Raw genomic sequence first — 24,297 nt, forward strand, 5'->3', positions numbered from 1 at the left:
AAGGCTAAACTAAAAACCTATATATTCACAGAAGCGTATACCGTATAATAGCAGGTGTCTACATGCAGGCAGACCTGCTAATGCTGTATCATGTTTTTTCTGCAGTCTGTGCCTTCTCCTCGCTCTTCTCTCTCTGCTCTGTTTCAGGTGTTGTGAAGCTGATGATGGCAGTTCCTGATCTGTGGTTCACAGTTCAACTAGTCTGATACACTCTGATGTTCTATCTCTCTATCCTGTTCTGTTTGTCCTTCTGTCCACTAACCCCAACCAGGCAAAGCAGACGGCTGCCACCTCTGAACCTGGTTCTAACGGAGATTTATTCCTTTAAAAGGGAGTTGTTTCTTCCCACTGTCGCGGATACTTGTTCATGTCGATTTGTTGTTTATTTTTTTTCTTCTTCTCTTAAGAATTTTATATTTTGATAGCACTTTGAGATGACTATTGTTGTAACAAAGTTGATTAAATTGAATCTACACATCTTACTGTGTACATGCTGCAATGCTAAAAAAAAACACGTGACATTTTCCACACATAAAACCCTAGATTGAATCCATTCTTGGGATCTTATCAAAAGAGGAATAATTGGTTTTACAGAAGATCCTTTTTTTTTTTCAATATTTAGATCAAACGTTTTTTTTAAACATGACAATAATTAATAAAATAAGCAATGGTCACATTATCTCTATAACTGAATAAAAAACAAATAAGATGCAACACTAGTGAGAAAACACACACATCTCCTTGACGCATATCTGATTTTGTGACTAATTACACACTAGGGTACAGTATGTGACATCAGACCAGCACAGCCCAACCATTACATAACAACAATGAAGCTTTTTCATGTACTATAAGCTACGCTACCAAAGTGCTGTCTTTCACCTCTCACCCTTTCATCTCCAATCATCCAGAGTCACATGATAAAGAATGGTAGATTAGCCTTTGATATCAGAAAAACTAATTCCCATCCCAACTATTCTATTGTGTATCTCAAGCGGAGCCTGTTTGATGTAAGGTACTATTACAATATGTGCACTCAGGCATGCGTCAGCTGGAGTGTTTCCCCATTAATACTTCACAAAGGCACTGCCTGAACTCACTGCGCAGAGCTACTGGGAGTTAAAAAAGAAAAAAGAAAAGAAAAGAAAGAAAAAAGATGGGGAGTTCTACTTTGTGCTTCTATTCTCATTTCTCATCCCCAAGTGCATGTGCATTTGCATCCATGCACACGTCTGTCGTGCACCTCAGATAGATGCATTTGTGCGTGTTTTTTTATTTGTATGTGTATGAAGTCCCTGCTGTGCAGTAAGTGGTCCAATACCCCCCAGGTCATTACTATTTAAAAGGACTGTGATGGACCTCCACCCACAACAACCCAAACACACAGACGCACATGGGATGAGGATATGGACCCAGAGGTATAAGAATAGCAGAGGTGTAAAGAGTGCTGATATGCCCTACTCAAGTAGAAGTACGGTTACTTCATTGAAATGATACTTAATCATACTTAGCAAAAGCTATTAATGACTCGAGTGACATTAATTTGGAACATTTTGTCCACAAAGTTAATAACGTGTTTAAACTGCAACAGTGCTGAGCTGGTTCTATTGTTATGGCTGGTCTGTAAATGTTGTTAGACAATCATCATTTAGTTTTCTGGATAAGTTTGTCTTTTTTCAATGCAATTTTTTTGTCATTAAATGAAAATGTACTCAATTGTAACAACACTCCAGAGATGTAACGAGTACTGATGTATCATATTCAAGTAGAAGTACTGTTACCTGATTTAAAATGTACTCAAGTACAAGTACAAGTGAGTCATACATAAAATACTCAAGTACAAGTAAAAACTAGCTCAATTAAATAGTACTTAAAGTAAAAGTTACTAGTTACTTTCACCCTCCATGTTTATTTTTGGTAATAAATCTTGACAAGGTTCCCTTGCATACAGTAAACATGGAAGAGACCAAATATTGCACAATTGGAAGTTAATTTATTTATTTTCCTCAAAGGCATCTGTATAAATAAATGGTTTGTCCAAAATCGAATAATAATAATAATAATAATAATAATAATAATAATAATAATATATTCTCAAGCTCTAAGTATAGCTATATTTATGGACTCTAAAACAGTGCCATGTGGGTAACAACATAATAGAAAGAAAACTGAACCAAAGAAAGTGGCTGAGCATTGATCAGAAATGTCATGACTAAGAACATATGGATTATGTTCAATGTGACCTGAGGTCAGAAGTTTATGAAGAGACCATGAAACAAAAATTTAAATAATAACAATTTATTCAGTAACAGTTGAGCGTAGAAATATACTTAAAGATATAGAGGAGGAGTTTCCCGAAGTTTAGAAAAGAAACGCCCTCTCCACTTTTTTAAAAAATGCACATGCGCAACACTCTACCTGCTCCCAAGAGGGAACGCCTATTAAATGAGTGCGAGAGAGTGTGCACGAGCCCAGTTTTCCTCGTGCACAGTTCTGTTCACAAGTTGGTGTTGGCATCGCTCATACAAGCTTACTTACCCGGTGATTCCATAGTGGTGCTCCAGTGATGTGATGACCAGGGAACAGTGGGTGTGTGTCTGTGTGTGTGTCTGTGTGTGTCTGATATGCCGCTGACAGGGGAGAGAGAGGGTTGATCACTTCTTCTCTGGCCGTACCACAGACAGCGCCGCTTTTACGGTTTAAATGATCAACTTGGGAGGTTACTAAAGGATGAGTTCACGCAGAATATAGGCTTGATAAATTCAAGAGGTCCTGGCTGCAGACCACCGCTGCAGTTGTCTCACTGTAGCAGGAGGGAGAGGCTGCTGCCTTGGCTCTACAGACAGTGAAGGACGGGGGACTTTTCACTTGAAGTCGCTGAAAAAGTTCCAATTTTTCAACTTTGAGCGACAAGGTCACGCTCAAATCACGCAAGTCAGGTCACTTGAGGGGAGATAACTTGAGGTTGCGTCTTTTACATTGATTTGAAAATAATCTAGTTGCTTCAGTCACTCCAGTTGCGTTCAGTGTGAACGCACCTTTAGTGCACATGCGCAGCAAGTAAAAACTAGGTGGGGACGAGCATGTACAACGGCCTTATGTCAGAATGATTGACAATTAGGAGGACCAATAGTCTAGATGATCCACCCAGAATTGGAAGCCAAAAGAACCACCACAATATATTTAAGGCCAAGTAAAATTACTGATTTAGAAATAAACTGAAAAAAGTACAAGTACCCATAAAAGCTACTCAATTACAGTAACTTGTGTCTGTAATCCATTACTTTCACCTCTGGAAATGAATATAATTGTTTGTTTTACTCATAGTCTTTCCAGGATGTCACCTGACTTACCAGTAAATTCCTGAACATGACATACTGGTATTGAAGATTTGTTGGATGATAACAGGAGAAATTAATTTGTTTTCTTAATGTAAAATACTAGGTGTTTGTTAAAGGGAACAAAAATATAGAAAATAATGCATATAAAAAAATTATTACATTCATATAGATGCATTAGCATGTCTAGAAGTAGAAGAGGAGACATAGCGTTCAGCTACCAGGCTCCTCGCCTTTAGAACCAGCTCCCAGTCTTAGTACGAGAGGCTGCTACCCTCTCCACCTTTAAGGATCAACTCAAAAACTATTTATTCACAGAAGCGTACACCATATAATAGCAGGTGTCTACATGCAGGCAGACCTGCTAATACTGTATCATGTTTTTTCTGCAGTCTGTGCCTTCTCCTCGCTCTTCTCTCTCTGCTCTGTTTCAGGTGTTGTGAAGCTGATGATGGCAGTTCCTGATCTGTGGTTCACAGCTCAACTAGTCTGAGACACTCTGATGTTCTATCTCTCTATCCTGTTCTGTTTGTCCTTCTGTCCACTAACCCCAACCAGGCAAAGCAGACGGCTGCCACCTCTGAACCTGGTTCTAACGGAGATTTATTCCTTCCCGCTGTCACGGATACTTGTTCATGTCGATTTGCTGTTTATTTTTTTCGTCTTCTCTTAAGAATTTTATATTTTGATAGCACTTTGAGATGACTATTGTTGTAATTTGCGCTATATAAACAAAGTTGATTAAATTGAATCAACACATCTTACTGTGTACATTCTGCAATGCTAAAGAAAACACATTTTCCAGGTATAAAACCCTAGATTGAATTCATTCTTGGGATCTTGTCAAAAGAGTAATAATTGTTTTTAAGCAGTTTACATTAAAGTGTCTAAATGTGTTAAGATCATTGAAATGAAGTTAATAAGTTAGATTAAAAGATTGCAATCACATGCACCTCATTTAAATTGATCTCAAATCATTTTTTGCATTAGTCCTAACCTTAAAATGAAGGCAAGTCAACTTAAAGCTTTAAGTTTTTCCAACTCAACAGGATAAAGGATCTTATTCAAGGACCTACAGTAACACACCAGTTTTAAGTCAGTAACCATGAGGCAACCACATCACTTCTAACCTGATGCTATGATTTCATGAAAATTACTTTTTGTAGAGACGTTAACATTAAAATGTAGCTTGCTTAATAACTAAGATTCCAATTTTAAGTTGGCAGAAAATCCAAAACTAAACATAAAATAGTTTTTCCTCAAGATCTTTTGAGAGAAATTCTAGAGAAGGTGGAGACCATGTGGAACCTGATTGATGCAGGTTTCATGCAAAAATATACTAAAAAAAGTATCCATAAAAGCAACTCAATTACAGTAACTTGGGTACTTGTAATCCATTACTTTCACCTCTGAAGAATACCCTCTGGCGTTGTAACCGTTCCACTCAGTGATGCTGCTACACGGAGAAGCCGTTTGGAAAGGATCATCCATCTCTTGCCACAATGATTTACTAACACGCTGCATCTCTGCTGCCCTGGCTACGCTCACACAGCCATGCCACAGAGCCAGGTATGCATGACGAGAAAACACAAGTGCAAAGCAAATTGTTGGAAAAAGTGTCCCAAAAAAGCGATTATACATGGAACCAGTCTGACTAAAACGACAAGAGGCTTGACATTAGAGGCGGAGAGAAAAGTAAACAACAGCAGCCCTTTGTGCGTCGAATCGTTTAACTAAATTTCTTGGCCCTGTAATAAAACACTTTTTCTGGCAACACTTCACACGCTGAACATGTCTCATTTTTATAAATGTGTGTGCCAATTTTAAAGCAGTAAACCAATTCTAAAAGCAGCTTCGCTGGAACTATTTTGGAGATTTAAATCACTGTGAGTTTAGTTGGAGGAAGATGCTTAGACTATTAATTTCACATTTTAATGAGAATATACTGTACATAACAAGTACTGAACTCCTTTGAAAGAGAGTCAGTTATGAGTCACATTAATGGTAAAAGGCCTATTGAATCGACTGCAATTATTTCATTACATGAATTGGAAACATTTAGCTCTTAGTCTTTAAGTAATATCTGTCACCTTAAGAGCAACCTGTTAATGCAACAGTAAGTGACACTAAATAGAAACTTGTTACAATCAAGTACATTTTTATTTATTTGTTTTGAACGAACAAATGAATAAAAATAGATGAAAATGAATCAACAAATCTCAACAGAAATCTCTATTAAACAAGGTGGTGGTAACAAGGTGCTTAAAAAGGATACAGGGATTAATATTTAGCATTTATTTAAAGTGGATTTTTGAAATGGAAAAAAAAAGCACTGTAAAAACTTGTTTTTCAAAATCTCAAAATTTAGAGAAAGAATCTTTTAAAATATTTACTTTCCTCGACTGATGTTTTTAACCAGAGGTAAAAGTACTAACATTACTGTAATTGAGTTGCTAACCCTAGCCATATATGTACAAATACATAATTCACTGGTTCCCAACCTTATTCAGGTCGTGACCTCATTTTTATATCAAAAATTTCTAGCGATCCCAGATACTTTTTTTCTCTAAAATTTGTTTTATGATCATATTTGTTTTACTGTGTTACAAATACAGATTAGTAAAGATTAGTGTAGTTGTTTGAGATCGTGTGCAGTGTTTTAATTTGAGATAGATAGATCAATAGATAGATCAATAGATAGATAGATAGATAGATAGATAGATAGATAGATCGATAGATCGATAGATCGATATATAGTTAGATAGATAGATAGATAGATAGATAGATAGATCAATAGATAGATCGATATATAGATAGATAGATAGATAGATAGATAGATAGATAGATAGATAGATAGATAGATAGATAGATAGATAGATAGATAGATAGATAGATAGATAGATAGATAGATAGATAGATAGATAGATAGATAGATAGATAGATAGATAGATAGATAGATAGATAGATAGATAGATAGATAGATAGATAGATAGATAGATAGATAGATAGATAGATAGATAGATAGATAGATAGATAGATAGATAGATAGATAGATAGATAGATAGATAGATAGGTAAGTAGATAGATAGATCGATCGATCGATCGATCGATCGATCGATCGATCGATCGATCGATCGATCGATAGATAGATAGATAGATAGATAGATAGATAGATCGATAGATCGATAGATCGATAGATCGATAGATCGATAGATAGATAGATAGATAGATCGATATATAGATAGATAGATAGATAGAGTTGTTCTTGGCTGTCTTCCAATACAATAATAATACAATACAATTCAAAGAATAAACATTCACTTTTGATATATATATAGAAATAGATATAGAAAACAATTTAAGAAAATTAACATATTATTTATTATTATTTATTAAGTATTGTGTTTTAATTTATCAATACTAGACATTTAAGGTGACCCCACATAGGGTCACGAAAAACCCTGAAATATTTCCTTACAGCACTAAATCTGGTTTAAAAGAAACCAATGTTACTACAAAGGTTATTAAGAAGAGTGAGAGAGAGAGTGTGAAAGTGTGTGTCCTGTGTAGAGCAGCCAGTCTCCTCTTCCATCAATAATGTAACTCCATTTACACTACAGCTCTGCTGTGGGTTTGTCTCCATCTCTAAAAGGTGAGAGCAGGTGTGTGCATCAGTGTGCTGTGCACGTGTCAAATGAGGTGAGATGTTTTGTAGCAGAGAACCCAGAGGTCAGCCATGACTCATGAGATAAGTGCTGCTCAGTGTTAGGTATGCATGCAACACGAAGGTAAAATGTGAATAGGAAATGAAACAAGTTGGGACGAGTGTGAATTCTAGTGTCTTCTGCTTTTCCCACGCAGTGGCTGCAGGAAGGTCGCCACACGTGCGCGCCCCCCAGCGGCCGGCTGCAATCCTCCCCCCCACGAGTCCCCTCTCCCCGACCATACGTGCTATGTCAAGTTTTTGTTGTAATTGCTTTTATGGGCTTATGCGCTGAGGAGTTTATTTCCAAGTCCTGCACTGTATGCCCCTAAGGGAACATAGTTTAGGATCTGCCTTTTTCCCCATTTCCTCCTATTTTAAGGATATGGAGCGCCGCCCTTGTGGCGACTCACAGTTCTCCCACTCCTGCCCTCCCATGTTATATGTGCTGGTTTTTCTGTCTTTTGTCAGATCGTCTTTTCATGTTTCTTGGATGGGATATAATGAAATGCTAATTTCCCCTCAGTTAGGTGTGTGTGTGTGTGCGTGCGTGTGCGTGTGTGTGTGTGTGTGTAATGCAAACTGTAATTACATATCATTACACTAAATGTCCTCATATTCAATAAATCCTTTAATAAAACATATCCTTTGTCAGCAACTTTGAGGTCTATTTTCTGGAACAAGCTGTTTAAAAACATCTGATTTTAACCTAATCTAATAACAACACAAACTGTACGTACTGTAAGTGAACAGACAAATTAGATATAAGCAACCTTAGGGACAGTCAGAATATCACTAAAAGATGGTTTGAGAGCAAAATGACCCCTAATTGATAAACAATAATGAATCAATCAATAATCTTGTACATAATCTGTATTGCTGTAAGTCAGCAGAAAATGTCATCTTTAACTAACTACAATAACTCATGAATATTGTTTGATTTCTAAATGTAAAACATCTTCTAATTAAAACAGTACTGTTAGATGTAAAATGTATTCCTGCTCTAATAATGTCTCTATGTCTTTTTCTCCGCATGTTTTTGACCCCGACAATCACAAATGTCTTACGTATCATAACAAAAGGAGACACATGGTCAGCCATGTGCCAGGCCAAAGGGAGGAGAAACCAGATAACAACTGCTGGATTAAATAATGAGGAACAACCATGTTCTAATCTGGAGTCATCAACCCTGGGCCTGGTGTCCACTCCAGACCACAGCTGTGCGTTTGATGAGTGGCTGTTTTTTCCTATTGACTTGTTAATTCATGTTCGGGTTCATTTCAAATCTGTTCATAAATTGAGTGATTGATTCAGCAAAGCAAAACCTCTGACTACGTCTCTCTGAATGCAATCTCCACCTTCCTCTATGCTAATACAAACTTTAGAGTTAATGTCTTTCATTATTCTGACTCTCTTTACAAAGTCAATTGTCTTTTCTTTAGACGCCTGATTCTATCATCATCAACAACACATTCTCATCAGGCATCATATTGAAGGTGGAAAGAAATCTCTCTTTATTTGTTGAAAATAGTGCTGATGGAACTGAAATATATTGCTGTTGGTTCATTTTAATGGGAAAGGCTCCTTCTACTGGTGGCAGGCAGCAATAGCAACAGGAACAGAAGAACTAAAGACTGTGTGACATGAACAATGACAGTGTAAAACCTCCATCTCTTTATTATCTTTACTCAGGGTCAAGGTGGTCTGCTGCTGTTAACATCCAGCTCACAGTGGGCGTAAAGTGGGCACATGTAGGTGGACAATTCAGTTACTCCAATTAATCCACATGTGACAAAGTCGAGGCCCAGGGGCCAAATTAGGCCCTTAAGAGCATCAAATATATGAATTTGTGCATTTTTGGTGTATTTTTCTGTCATTTTGTGAATTTTTTAGTCATTTTGTGCATGACTGTTGTCGTCTAGATTTTTTGTAGTCATTTCTGTGTTGTTTTGTTGTCATCTAGGGTTTTTGTACCCATCTTTGTGTATTTTTGGTGTCCTTATATGTATTTTTCTGTCATTGTATGAGTTTTTTTAGTCATTTTGTGCCGGATTGTTGTCGTCTAGATTTTTTGTAGTCATTTTTGTGTATTCTTGTTGTCATCTTGGGTTTTTGTACCCATCCCTGTGTATTTTGGATGTTTTTTGGTGTATTTTTCTGTCATTTTGTGAGTTTTTGGAGTCACTTTGTGTATTTTTGTTGTCCTCTAGGGTGTTTATAGTCATGTTTATGTATTTTTGGTGTCCTTATATGTATTTTCCTGTCATTTTGTGTGTTTTTGGAGTCATTTTAGTGCATTTACTTTATGGGCCACACAAAATTAGACAGAGGGCCACTTTAAGCCATGTCCTTATAAACCAAATAAAAGTGACACATCTCTTTTCATCCCACACATCCCCCTTGAAAGTCTTTATGTGTGGATTTTGCTATTCATGCGCAAACATTTGTGTTTTTCATTATGGGAGACACACATGTGCAACATGTAATAACTCAGAATAACACAACCTAATATGTAAACCCTGGCTGTGAGATCACATTTAGGGAAAGGTTTTCTCCTCTGTGTCATTCCAAATAAGTGTGAACATTGATCTTTTATCTCTATTCTTTTCCTAAAGCTTCTAAAATGTTTTTTGTTTGTCTTTTTTATGAAATATACATCTGAACATCCACAGAAATTACTTTTGCAACCACCATCTGTTGTATTCTCAAGAGGCTTGGGGGAAAAAAGGAGAAATTGAAAACTGTCCTGAATGATGTGCTTTTTCTAAACTGCAGTTGATGATTCTAGTCTGATGCCACATGAAAGACTCTTTCTATAAATGGTATAAAATAATTTTGGAAAAAAGTTAAGGAAATATTGTACACTGTGCCAGACTCTAAATGTTTAGATATTAGATAAAAGTATATTCAAAAACTTTTTTTTTCTTTTTAACAAAATCAATAGCAGTGTGACATGGAATAGACCCTTACATGCATTTACATGCAATTTTTCACTGTAAACGAGTGGCCAGAAAGATGAATATGTCAATTTAAAAATATGACATGATGCGATATGACAGAAATCATCCCCTTAAATGGAAATAGCTATATTACACTTTTGGACAATATCACACATTTCCATGCAATTTTCTACTGTAAAACATGTGGCCAGCACTTTTAGCAAACAGACGGACACAAAATGTAATGTGATTTCAGAGAAATATGAAATCAATAACAATAGTTAACTAAACTAACTGTATTAAGCTTGTTTGGCACGACTTCAGGACATTTAAAGGTCAGGAATTATGCTATTTTTTACCCATCTCCAATTGTTCTCAGAACCCCAACAACATAGTATTTGAGGTTTAAGTAAACTCTCAACTATCAGCTCAGTCAGCTGTTTTAAACACTCACATGAGCTGCTACTTCGCTTTCTTGTCCTTCTGTCCTCTACGGACGACAGGAATAGTCCATTTAAGAGTCCAGTGTTTTGTTCAACAGCTGCGTCGCATTGGGTCACAAACACGTCAGATAATTCCATAAAAGTGACAGAAGGTGGTATAATGGCTACAAAAAGTGAAACTGATTGTCTACATACTGAATGTAAATATAATAACTGTGATATAATATTAACCTGCCTTTGCTATGTTTGTTTTAGCTGTGAGGTAGTTTGAGAGGGAGGAGCTCACATTCTTATAGGGTAGGAGGAGCCAGGGTTGTCAGTAGGAGGAGTTTTCACATTATGACGTCTGTAACGGAGCAGCGCCATCACTAACCGAGCAGCAGCGCACACACGCACACACACACACACACACAAACACGTCACACACATTCTCTTTCTCCCCTCCGTATTTCTACAAACATTCACACATTCTCACACACACACGGAAACTCTTACCGGTGACATGACGTCTCTGAGCAGCTGACGGACAAAACGGGGCGGAGTTAACTAAGGGATTATGTAAGGCAGTAGCGCAGGGTGGGAGATCATGTGATCAGGGGTTATTTTGTCTTAATTGTTTTTGCATTTATATGGGGATTAATTTAGGATGTGATTTGAAAAATGCATTTGTTTATTAGAAAATCAGTTATCATTTGAAAAGGATGTGAATGTTGTTTTTGTTTGTATTCCTTAATAATTGTTTTTGGTTTAATTTAAACCACACCCATGGGAGGGGCTAACCTGTTAAAATCAGTGTAGGAAGCTGCATAGAGGGCAGTCTTTCTCTGGAGGTGCATGTGGGAGCAATGTACCTGAACATTTCTGAAAGCCTCTCAGCTGGAAGTAGAGCTGGGACCAGGTTGTGTTTTTTTTTTTCTCTTGATGTAAATATTTGTGTTTTACTGTAAATATTGAGCACCAGCACCATTTTTGGAAAAATAAATGAAAGTCGACTTGCCATATGGATGGTCGTGGTTCTTCTTTTTGAACGAAAATCGAACCCCGCCACAATGTCACAACGCGAGAAAAATCCAACTCGCCAGTTTGGAGCTGACTTTTTACAAAATGTGGAATAGCAAGGGAGGGAGGAAACTCTGAATGAGGCCAAATGAATTTATATCACTGTAGCAAAACCATTATAAAGTGAATTGTTCATAATACTGCCCCTCTAAAAGTATATAATGACAACGGATTAGGGAAAGCTGAGGAAATGGAAACAAAACCGAAACGATGCAGAAATGGTTAAACTCTTAGAGAGAATTGAAATTAAAGCCTCTAGGCACGCATTCACCTATTTGCTGACAATCATGTTTTTGGACTGTCAGGGTAACATGCCAGTGGGCCAAAGTTTTAGCCACTGAATACACCAAAATGAAGCCGTAAGGAGTTTTTCCTCAGTTTTTAAAACCAAGCATATTTTGAGTAAGTCATGGAGGTAAACTTGGTAATGTTTGTAAATGACCTCTCAGGGCCCACATTTTGGGAATCACTGTGCTAAAGTTGCAATTACTTAATACATTTTGTAAATGTGAATATAGTTTTTTTTTGTTGCCATACGAACAAAGAAACAAGTAGAAAACACTGTGTTTCATCCATGTCTTACCCATCATGCAGCAAAGCAGTGTCCAAACGACTGCAGCGTGCTACCCTAATATTAATTTCCACACAAAAAGGCAACCTGGCAGTAGTTTAGAATCCGGCACAGCCTATTAATATTTTACCCAGATGACTCGTTTATTCGTGTTGTTAATATTTCAAAGTGAATCTGGTACCAATTTGTTTTAGTTCAGGAGTTTAATGTAGTCACGTTAATGACGCATGAAGATCAAAACCATTTTCCAGCCTCTGTGACCCTGTCAGATTTATCCATGAGTCAATTATTACCAAAATATGTGATGCAGCCATGTAATGTCCAAACATGCAAAGGCTTCCTTTAAAATACAATTGTGACCCCAACATTTCCAGTAGATACCAAACAATTGTGGCAGGATTGAAAAGGCCCTTTAACTGCTGGGCAAGAAAAATGATAGACACATTAGAGTCGCATCATATACCATGCTCTAATGGAGGCAGTATGAGTCATCAAATTAATTCAACCAATAATTATGTCCTGGTTCAAACGACAGAACTGTTAACCTGGGGCGTCAATCACATTGTCGAAAGAATTCTTTGGTCTTTAAAACGATAAAATACAATATTTTAATTATCGTTATACCGTTACAACATAAGGAAACTTATATTTCTTAGAGCTGCAGAAGAAGGTAATTTTTTTACAACATTAAGACATGGGATCAATAATACAAAGATCATTTGCTGACAAAAAAATGAGGTAAAAGGTTGAAATTGCCGCTCAAATGTTTGTTTTCATCTTCACTGTAAACTCTCACTTATTGACATTATTTGGCCCTAAAAAAAACTCTGTCAAATTGACTTTCCAACGCATTTCTGGTGCTTTCACAAACTGAAAGTTACAGCAAAAACATGGCAAATCATTATTTCGGGGCTTAGATGAAAAGATCCAAATCTGGCCTAAATGAAAGGTTTCGTGGAGTGAGGTGATATCACAGGGAACACTGGAAACAAACTAGACCAATAATGGTCTCTAGCGAATCCCAGTAAGAATGAAGTAAAAACACTTCTATGCATCCATGTCTACAGGACCCCACATCCCACAATGCTATGCGTCAAACTTTTCCCACAGTGTCAATAAACTGAGTGTTTACAGTGGAGATCAAATGAAGCTTTTGAGCGGCAACTTCAAGCTTCTACATGTCTTTATCTGATAAAAAATGATCATCTCCAGAAGCTTTTGTATCGTATGAACTTGGGTTTATTTCACATAACTTCAGCCCAACGTACCAAAGAATGACTTGGCTTCATTGCTGATGTCAATGAATACTAATACACTATGGTTATATTTGTTTAACACATAACACACACTCACACTATAAAAGCTTGGAAGAAATGTATATCAACAATAATAACGACAGTATTACCCAAAATATGGGCACCACCATTTTTCGAAAAAATCACAAAGAAATGTGCAATTGTAATCCAATATGGATGACAATTGGTGGGGTAATTGAGAAACCAACCCGACACAACTGAATCATATTTTATAAAGATTGATCAATTATGAACCAAGATGTGAATTTTTGAAATTTTTCCAATGATGATCGAGGGATCTTTTGTATTTTTCAAACTGATCCAGAGTCAGAATCAACCCCTCTCCACTTTAATGGAATCTTCCATGGTGTAAAATCTATATTTGGTTAAAGTTCAGTCAAAATCCGTTAAGTAGTTTTGATGTAATCAAACCAGATGATTTGCATTTCCTCAAGAAATTGCAAGTGAAGATGGAGGATTGGAGAAACAGTTAAACTGTTGCACAAGACAAATGATAGTTAAAAGATGGAGGCAGCATATGGAATTAAATAAATTCAACCAATAGCTTCAAACGTGTTTTGGAAAACATTCTTTGGCTTTTAAAAATATAAAATATAATATTATGTATGTTTCTGAAAGTTTCTTAAAGTTGCTGGAAAGATATATTTTTCATGACAAAAAGAAATAGATCAATAAATCGATAAATCGAATAAATAGATTTTTCGCTCGGAAAAAATGAGGTAAAAGGTTTAAATTACCGTTCGAAAATTTGTTTTTATCTTCACTGTAAAGACTCACTTATTGATATTGTTTGCCCCTGACCTGAACAACGCTCACGAGCAAAAAAAACATGCAACTCAAAATGCTATCAATGTATGGTTGAATGTTTTTACCTTCCACACAGGACGGTCTGGCTCTGGTGGTCCCAGCGACCTGCCCTGGGAAACAGGAACACTTGACGGTTTGAGAACGCTCCTCGATCTTGTTCTTATTACAGCAGCGATGCACAGCCACCACCTCACATGTGCCCTGCTTCACCTGGTACGACACTGTGTGAGAGACACAACCAAGGACCACAATTACACCCATGCACACAGATGTTAGCTAGCAAGCCTTTAGCCTGTCATTTGCAGAGGTGACAAGTAACAAAAGTACAAATACTTTGTTACTGTACTTAAGTAGTTTTTTTTTTTACTGGAGTATTGGCAAATTTTTACTATTACTCCTTACTTTTTTAACACAAATTACTGTACTTTCTACTCTTTACATTTTAAAAATTAACTTGTTTCTGTTAAGACCTTGGAAGATGACACTACGACGTAAAAAACTGCAAACCAACAACCGCAAAGCTGAAGGAGAAGCTAGTGTTAGTCAAAGTGCTAACATGGAGGAGAAGCTAGTGTTAATCAACATGCTAACATGGAGGAGAAGCTAGTGTTAATCAACATGCTAACATGGAGGAGAAGCTAGTGCTAGTCAAGGTGCTAACATGTAGGAGAAGCTAGTGTTAGTCAACATGCTAACATGGAGGATAAGCTAGTGCTAGTCAACATGCTAACATGGAGGAGAAGCTAGTGCTGGTGAAAGTACTGACATGGAGGAGAAGCTAGTGCTAGTCAACATGATAACAAGGAGGAGAAGCTAGTGCTAGTCAACATGATAACAAGGAGGAGAAGCTAGTGCTAGTCAACATGCTAACATGGAGGAGAAGCTAGTGTTAATCAACATGCTAACATGGAGGAGAAGCTAGTGCTAGTCAACGTGCAAACATGTAGGAGAAGCTAGTGTTAATCAAAATGCTTACATGGAGGAGAAGCTAGTGTTAGTCAACATGATAACAAGGAGGAGAAGCTAGTGCTAGTCAACTTGCTAAAATGGATGAGAAGCTAGTGTTAATCAACATGTTAACATGGAGGAGAAGCTAGTGTTAGTCAACATGCTAACATGGAGGAGAAGCTAGTGCTAGTCAACATGACAACAAGGAGGAGAAGCTAGTGCTAGTCAACATGCTAACGTGGAGGAGAAGCTAGTGCTAGTCAACATGCTAACATGGAGGAGAAGCTAGTGCTGGTGAAAGTGCTGACATGGCGGAGAAGCTAGTGCTAGTCAACGTGCTAAAATGGAGGAGAAGCTAGTGTTAATCAACATGTTAACATGGAGGAGAAGCTAGTGTTAGTCAACATGCTAACATGGAGGAGAAGCTAGTGCTAGTCAACATGACAACAAGGAGGAGAAGCTAGTGCTAGTCAACGTGCTAACATGGAGGAGAAGCTAGTGTTAATCAACATGCTAACATGGAGGAGAAGCTAGTGCTAGTCAACAGTGCTAGAGAAGCAAGTGTTAGTCAACATGCTAACATAGAGGAAAAGCTAGTGCTAGTCAACGTGCTAACATGTAGGAAAAGCTAGTGCTAGTCAACGTGCTAATGTGGAGGAGAAGCTAGTGCTGGGTTTAGTTGAACATTTGCATTTTTTTCTTGAAAAATTTTACTTAAAAAAGGTGTTCATAAAAGGTAACAGATTTAATTTAATACTTTTACTTTACCAGAGTTATTTTTTATTCAAGTATACTTTTAGTTGAATACTGAAGACTAGTCCTTTTGCCACCTCTGGTCATTTGTCATGGTTACTGTTCTACACAAACAAGCTAAATTAAAATGTGCTTAAAATACCAATCTAATGTCTACTTGTTTCACAGATTGAACAAATCTGCTACATTATTTACTTTTATTTAAACTCATTCACTCCAGTACCTTTGATTTAGAAATAAACACTCTTTTAGCAACAATTTGCTTTTATTTCCAGCCCCGTAACCTCATTAGGTTTGTCACAGAGGACGAGGTTCTCTTGTTTTCTTTGTCTGATGAAGGAAAAAAAGAAAATGAGACGAGGCTGTTCAAAAACAATTTTTTTAGAGTCTTAAAAGAGAAAATAAGGATTTAATTTCAAACTACAAGCATGCTTCCAACACAGCATATGAAAGACTTAAATCACTACAGACTCTAGACAGCTGTGTTAATTTTGAGAGCAAATTTTGAGTTAATTTTAGTCAGTCTTTGGAATAAAATGCAATTTTGTATTTTTTTCAATAAGTCATGGTCTCGTTTTTGTCACAAAAGTTAATCGACGAAAACATCTTTCGTCAATAAAATTAACACTGCTTACTAGGAGAGGTTTTTTATATATATTTGGTTGAAACGATATACCTGTATACACTTTTATGTGATTATGTAAAAGTTTTGTTTGGTTAGTCCCATTATTTTATTGATCCATCCATCCAATTTCAGAGCCGCTTGTTCCTGTTTTTCAGGGTCGTGGGGTCCATATTATTTATGTATTTGTATATTTGTATTTTTCACATGCAACAAAAGATCAATCGAAACCACCTTTACAGTACATAACCTGTAAGAGCTTGGTCTGAAAATTCTAACACTCTGGATCATAACAGTCAGAAGGACCAGGGCCGACCTTCCCAACAGGCAACACAGGCGGCCGCCTAGGGCGCCATATGCTGGAGGGGCGCCAAATTCCAACCCCCCCCCACCAATTTTTTTTAAGTAATTTTGTCAAGGGCACCAAAAAGGCTGAGAAGGACTCACTCTTGCAAAACGTTTCTCCTGTGTGTGTGTGTGTGTGTGTGTGTGTGTGTGTGTGTGTGTGTGTGTGTGTGTGTGTGTGTGTGTGTGTGTGTGTGTGTGTGTGTGTAAGCTGTTTAACCACATAATTACCATTTTAAATGGTAAATGGACTTGATTTATATAGTGTTTTATAACCACTGAGGTGGTCCCAAAGTGCTTCACAATATCAGCTCATTCACCCATTCACACTCACATTCACACACCAACAGGACACACCTTGCCATGCAAGATATTAGTCAACCATTGGGAACAACTTGGGGTTCAGTGTCTTTCCCAACGACACTTTGACACATAGACAGGTAAAGCGCTGGGATTTAAAGTGTATCTGTATTTCATCCGAAAGTTGTTCTCATTCAATGATGTCTATGTGTGACTCCCAAACCACTGCTAACGTGACATTTCTGGTGTATCTCAAAATAGCATAGATTACTTGACTTCCATGTAATAGTTCCAGCGAGATTAATTAATTTTGTCTTGTTTTTGAAACTTCAAAGTAACCATCAAAGACAATCAGCAGAATTCCCCTGACGAAGACTGGCAGTTGACAGTCGAAAAATATCGAGAGATTAAAAAAAAATCCTGAAAAATGAAATGGAGCCTCAATTTAAAGCTGATATCCAGAGTTTCTGAGAAACGTCTCGATGTCCCGCCCTCAACAGCTCCACTTCCTCTCCCTGCCTCTGCAATCTACCAGAAGCCACGCCTCTTCTTTTCTGCACGCACATCGCGGAACATAACAAGGTCACATCGGGTTGCGTTGATATAGATCTATGGGTCAGGTAAGAGCCAAAATCATATTTACCTGTTTGCTGTTGTGAAGCGCAGCCTTGTTTCTGTGCACAGTTCTGCATTCACTTTGATTGACAGTCTCAAAAACAGAAAGTCGAAGCCTATTGGCTGGGCGCACTCGGCGATCGTTTCCATTTGTATAGGGGTCTATGGGATGAAGGAGCGACTTATATACATTAATGTATAGGAATGATCACTGGCAGTAGATCATAGGAGGACTAGTTAGGTTTTTTTTTCAAATTTCAAAAGAATCATACATAAACATAGATTTCTCAGAAACTCCAGATATCAGCTTTAACATACTATTCAAAAAGAAGACAAAATGAATCTCGCTGGAATTATTACAAAATATATAGATTTAATAATAGGAATTTAATAATAGGAATTTAATTATTTTATTTTTTTTAAATATATTTTTACAGTAATCAGTAATTATCTTTTTATTAATTACTAGACATTTCAGGTGACCACATTAAAATTCCAGGCGACCCCATATGGCGTCACGACCCCAAGGTTGAAAAACACCGTACTTATAGGTTGATGTGTGGAGTCTCAGTCTATGCTAGTGTCACATGTCACCCAAAGGAAAGCTTCCTGGCCACCTCGGTAGGTCGGCCCCTTTTTCCTGAGTCTAATCTTTGCTTATAGCTTGTGAATGGAATCCAGCTGCCTTATCTTTGCTCCAGGGGCTTATGTGTGCTCTCTGGAGAGTCCCTGGCTCTGTTTGCTGCAGCAAACCCTGCTGGCGACATTAGCACCTATAAGCCTCTTTACAGCCCTGGAAAAACCTCGATTATACTGTACCATAAGCCCAGATTTCATTTATGTACATGATCTCACACACACTCCTGAACTTTAATGCCAAGCTGAATGAGCTTTGCTGCTGGACAGAGACTGACACACACGCGCACACACACACACACACACACACGCTAGAAGGTTCCATTTCTGCAGGGCACGGCCTCGCTCCCCCTTTCTGATTTAAAGTTTGTTTGTTCTCTTCTCCAGAGAGCTCCATCAATGATCCCCGGCTCTCTGAGGATGGCCCTCTGCTATCACCCCTCCACTTTCATTTCCCTCACTTCTCTGTCTCAGCCAAGCTCTCATGAGGCTGGAGCAGCTGCCCCATTACCCACGTGCACACACACACACACACACACACACACACACACACACACACATACAGTAAAGGTACATCCCAACTATTGGGAGAAATCAAGAATAGAAGTGAAGTCCAAGGTGATTCAGCTTCTGTGAAGCTGTAATTAAGAAGCACAATCTATCATTAAAACACAAAGAAGAGGATGGTTTTTTTTTTTTTTTTTGGTTTTTTTGTATTTAAACCAGGTCAATCCAAACACAAAATATTCTACAAGAAAAAAGCATTGTTGTTAATAATATTGAGTGCATTTAATGACATCTGAAAAAAAAACGTCTTATAGCAAGTTATTGAGTGATGTGCACAGTGTGAGACAGATGAGCAGCTGAACATCAAGATATCTCATCAAATGAAGAAAATCACACTGAATACAAACCAATGACCACTGGTATCAATGTGTGGCATTTAGTTATTAGTTATTGGTTATTGAGTTTAAACTAACCACAAACATTTGGACAATAAACAGTCCAACAGGCAGAAGCAACATGAAGAAAAAAAGCATTAAACTATATGGACACTATACAAAATAAATTGTCAAATATGGACCAAATCTCATATCTCGTTATGTTAACTCAAAATAGCGATATATGACATAAATCTCACCATTTTAACTCAAAGTCTGACCAGAAAGACAAATCTGGGTTAAATTTGCTGATGCAAAATGTCACACGGGCACATTTGTTAACATATTTCTCTTTACAAATAAATATAAATAATACATAAACAGCTGCGTAATATGTGCCACTTTTGCGTTTTTTTTTTTACATGGGACAGCATGTGTGAGTGAGTTCTCTAGTGTGGCTTCAGCAATCCATCTAACTGTGTTTTTCATGCCCCTCTGAGAAGTAGCGAAAGCAGCTCCTAAAACTAGCATTTTCAAGCCTCACATTTGGCAAACCAAGTGATTAGACAGTGAGATGGATGAATCCATAGATGTGGAGGACATTCACCTTCTGAATAAATAGCCAACAGAGTAGAGAAGCAGTTATTGTATGTATTCATTAGCAGATTTAAAACCTAAAATCATCAGATAAACTCTTAATGTAGAAAGTGTTTGTTTGTACGGGTTCCGTACAGACAACCACCGGTACTATTGGTACGGTTACCAAAATACACGTACGTAGTGTTTTAGGGTAAGGATTAGATTTAGGGTTAGGGTTAGATTACAACCTAATATCGTAACAATTTTTAGGGTTAGGTTTAGGCTAAGGTTTAGTCTTAGTCACGTGACCTAAACTGGCAAAATAGGGCGCTGCGTACAGATAGAATGTCGATATATTGATACGGCAACCGTACGGATAGCTACTGCATGTAGACGTGCAGCAGCAGGTATCAGGTAGCGTTCAAATGTGCAACAGATCATGCATGTCCCAAACGCTCGTGTTGTAAAATGCTCTGTTGTGGCTGCTTCTCTGTTGCTTTATATATTGTGAATATTTATCACTCTTGCGATGCATGATGCATTTTTGTGACGTAATAACTCGTAAAAAAAAATTTATCGTGTTTTGGCAATATGCATTTACACGCCAACATCCCTAAAATAAACATAAAAGTTGAGCTCTAGCTGCACAATCAAATAAAATCGCTAAATTCTCCTAGTTGTAATTACCCCACACTAAAAATTCCTTTTCCCTGCAATAGCAGAGCAGTACGTCTGAACTGTGCTGCTCCATTTCCAGGGAAAAACAGCTTGTTAGGAGGAAAGAAGGAAAGGCAAAGGGAACAGGAACAGGAATGGGAAGCAGTGTCACAGGCAGCATGGAGAACAAAGAGGAGCTGCCTTCTCATTGGCATAATGAGGTCAGAAGGTTCACTGGTCTCCTCTTTTTATTGCCTTCTATCAGACCTGGGCAGAGGCTTTTTGAATTGCACACACCTCTGAGGCAGCATGTGATACCTGAAATTCATTTGTGCTCCCTTTTTTATGTGCGTGTGCGCGTGCGTGCGTGTGTGTGTGCAGCTGGTTCATGTACCCTAATTAAAATCTTAACCAAGTATAAATTAATGCAAATGAAGTGAACTTGTGTTGATGTAAAGTGTGCAGGCAGCAGCCCACATGGCTGTGTGAGGGACGTGTGTTTATTCAAAGGAGACGGGGGTGCTGAGCGTCCGCTGGGTGTTCCTGAGCTGTGCAGATGCAGCTTGATGAAAAAGTAAATAAGTCCAAGGTGCTCTTCAAGGAAATACTTAAAAAAAAAAAAAAAAAAAAAAACGCTTTCTTTCATGGCTGGTTCAAAAGGACACTCAAAACAACTTCAGTGAGTTTAAGATGTTGCCAGTCTAGCCTTCATCAGGGCTCAGAGCAGAGCTACTACTTTCCTTTTACTGCTGAGGACCAAATGATGTGGAAACATTAGTGTACACGTTGTCATCGCTTTATTTAGTGACACAACATTAAAGAAAACTTTGGAAATGTTAACAGGCTTTAAAGGGCAACAAAATACAGCGTTGTTATTAATATTATTCTGGGGCATGCTGTAAAATCCTTTGTGGTGATTCCTGAAATGTTTGACTGACTGTTATATTTACTGGCTTTAATGATGGACAGCTGATCTTTCCCTTTGTGCACGGAAACAAAAACAGAAGGCTACAAAGCTACAAATAACAAAGTAAAATCAAGTTATAGTGTGATGAAAGAGGAAAAGTTCATTCATTTCTATATTAAACCTGTGTGTAGACTTTGGGTTTAGGTAATGTGTATATGATACCGTACTTCCATTTTAAAATGTATAATAAATAAAACCGGATGTGTTCTTGAGTCTTATTAATCGGTCAGGCTTCAATATCTAACACATGTATTACTTTTTTGCTGACACTGTGTTTTTTGAATCAGCATAGAGCATTAGAAAAGTCACTAGTTCATTGTTTAATTACAATTTTACCTGTTTGAATTTTCTCATGATAACTGTTTGAAATTTGAGCAACTTTTCTTAAAATAAATATGTATTTTCTTTGTATTCTGGAAATATTGTTTGCACAAGTTTGCCTTTTCTTTTTAAACAGTGACTTTAAGAGTCCTTTTGTTGACAGTGTTACTCATTAAAGTTCCTTATTTTCATTCAATAGTGTTCTGCTCATTTGTCTAGAATGATATTTTGGGTATTATAAGAATTTGCGTTCATGAACAGTAAATATCCTGTGTATGTCAATGTTGTTATTTCATCTATCGACTATCGACCAACATTTTTAAAAACGCCGGTTTTAGCATCAACCCAACATCAATCCCATATCGTTCGATCTCTAGTTTCCATTCTAAAACATTAAAGGATTGTTTTTCAACCTTGGGGTAGGCCCCCATGTGGGGTCGCCTGGATTTTAAATGGGATCGCCTGAAATTTCTGAAAAATTAAAATGAATTTTTTAATTTTTTAAAATATTATTCTTTTATTCTTAAAGCAACACTGTGTAACTTTTGGCCACTAGGGGTGCTAGACCTGTAACTTTCACGTCAAGCGCCCCTAGTGGCCACAAGCGCTGCAGCACTGTCGCAAAAATCAACAAATAGTCAGTCGGGACAGCCTCCCTTGTCTTGTGACTGTGTATGCAGACAGTAGTTGACCTGTTGGCTGAAGAGAGATCATCTTACTATTATAGAAAAGTAAAGTTAGTTTTATGTAAGTAGGAATCTGTCGCTTGCGCGAAATGAAAAAATCGTGAGAGAATCGTATCGTGAACCCAGTATCTTGAATCAAATCGTATCGGGAGTTAAGTGAATCGTTACATCCCTAGTTGGTATTATATGAGATTTCTTTGATGTACGTTAAATATCCTGTATATGTCAATGTTCTTATTTCTTATATCGGTTGATATTGAATAATAATAATACATTGTATTTATAATGCACTTTACATTTAAAACAAATGCAACAATAAAGTAATAAAAGCTGGTTTAAAGATATAAAACAGAAAGTGAGCTGTACAATACTAAAAACAAATTAAAAGAGACAGCTGATGTCTGCTAAGTCCAATATCGACTGATATATCGGATATCGGCTTTTTAAAACTCCCAAAAACGATATCGTCATCAGCCCCAAAAATCCTCAAATATTCTGAATTCCATTGGCTTAAAATAAATAAATAAATAAATAAATACGGACATCATTGATGTTTTACTGAACCCCAAAGAGACACGGATATTTATTTTTATGTTTTATTGCACGCTCAAGTAAAGGTTACACACGAGCACGTGATACTAGTATTGCGTAAGCGAGCACATAAAGGTCATTGTTAACCTTAACCCAAACCCTAAGGCTGAAATAAAGCTTTACTAGATCCTCTAATATGATGAACTCATTACAAGCAGAACATGCAGCCTGATGACTGACTTTATAAGCGCGCACGTAAAATATTTTATGTGCGCGCTTAAAACTATTACGTGCTCCCTGAGAACTTTTACACGCTTGCGTATTAGTTTCACGCACACACGTAACCTTTACGTGAGCGCGCAATTAAAAAAAAATATATATAACCGTCTCCCTTAGAGGCTCAGCAACGTTTAAATATGGACACAATTCTTCTATGACCATGTGATGAAAACAGAGAAAATTTGCTCCTTAACCACATAAGATTTGTAACAGCAACCAGACTAACATAACGAGTGATAAGCATCTACACAGATATATTGACATATAGACATATGACATATAGTCATTGCACTGCTGCTCTGCACATGTCCTCCTTGCACTGAATACAATGTAAAAGTGAAATAAACAACAAGTCATTGTCATCAACATCCCCCCCCAGATTGGTTGTCATTATAACTCAACCTAAATGTAAGAACGTAGATGTATACATAAGAAAATATTATCACATCAGAATATAAAATTACTAACTATCTTAAACGGTTTGTAAGAAAAGCTGTCCCCTTTAAAGATACCGCAAACATAGCAAAAAAAAAAACAATAACTCCAGAAAAAATAATTACAGGCTTCTCATTTTTGAACTTCATCAAGGTATTGATAACCTGAAGCCACACACCAAATTTAGTTATCCTATCATAAACAGTTTCTGAGAAAAGCTGTCCCCTTTAACATGGACAGACAGACGGACGGAGCTCAAACCTATATCCCCCTTCCACACTTTGTCACTGGGGATAATAGATAACTGAAATAGGGCTGAGTAGTGCTCAGAAAATAAATGCAATTTAGAGTTTCACTTAACCTGACCAACATAGACAGTGATAACATCCTACAGACCACTCCAGAACTCACCAGCCAAAATACATATTTACTGTATTTCAAGTAAGCTATGAAAGGTCGGACATCACAAATCCTGCCTACTTGATAATAAATGAAGATATTTTTTGCAAAGCTGCTTAACCACAGTGACATAGTGTAACTCACATTTTTAAAAATGTATCCCTATG

General features: G+C 37.3%; 1 protein-coding gene across 2 annotated transcripts in view; it reads right to left on the reverse strand.

The window, feature by feature from the left end:
• The window catches only part of LOC114463409 (protein FAM19A4-like), a 97,043-nt gene that overhangs the window by 28,693 nt on the left and 44,053 nt on the right, over window positions 1-24,297 (reverse strand). For both annotated transcript variants that reach the window (XM_028446953.1, XM_028446954.1), the window contains one exon: window positions 14,242-14,397. In XM_028446953.1, coding sequence (XP_028302754.1) covers window positions 14,242-14,397 — 156 coding nt within the window. The remainder of the gene's footprint in view (window positions 1-14,241; window positions 14,398-24,297) is intronic.

This window comes from Gouania willdenowi, chromosome 5 (assembly GCF_900634775.1).
Source record: "Gouania willdenowi chromosome 5, fGouWil2.1, whole genome shotgun sequence".
NCBI classification, from domain to species: domain Eukaryota; kingdom Metazoa; phylum Chordata; class Actinopteri; order Blenniiformes; family Gobiesocidae; genus Gouania; species Gouania willdenowi.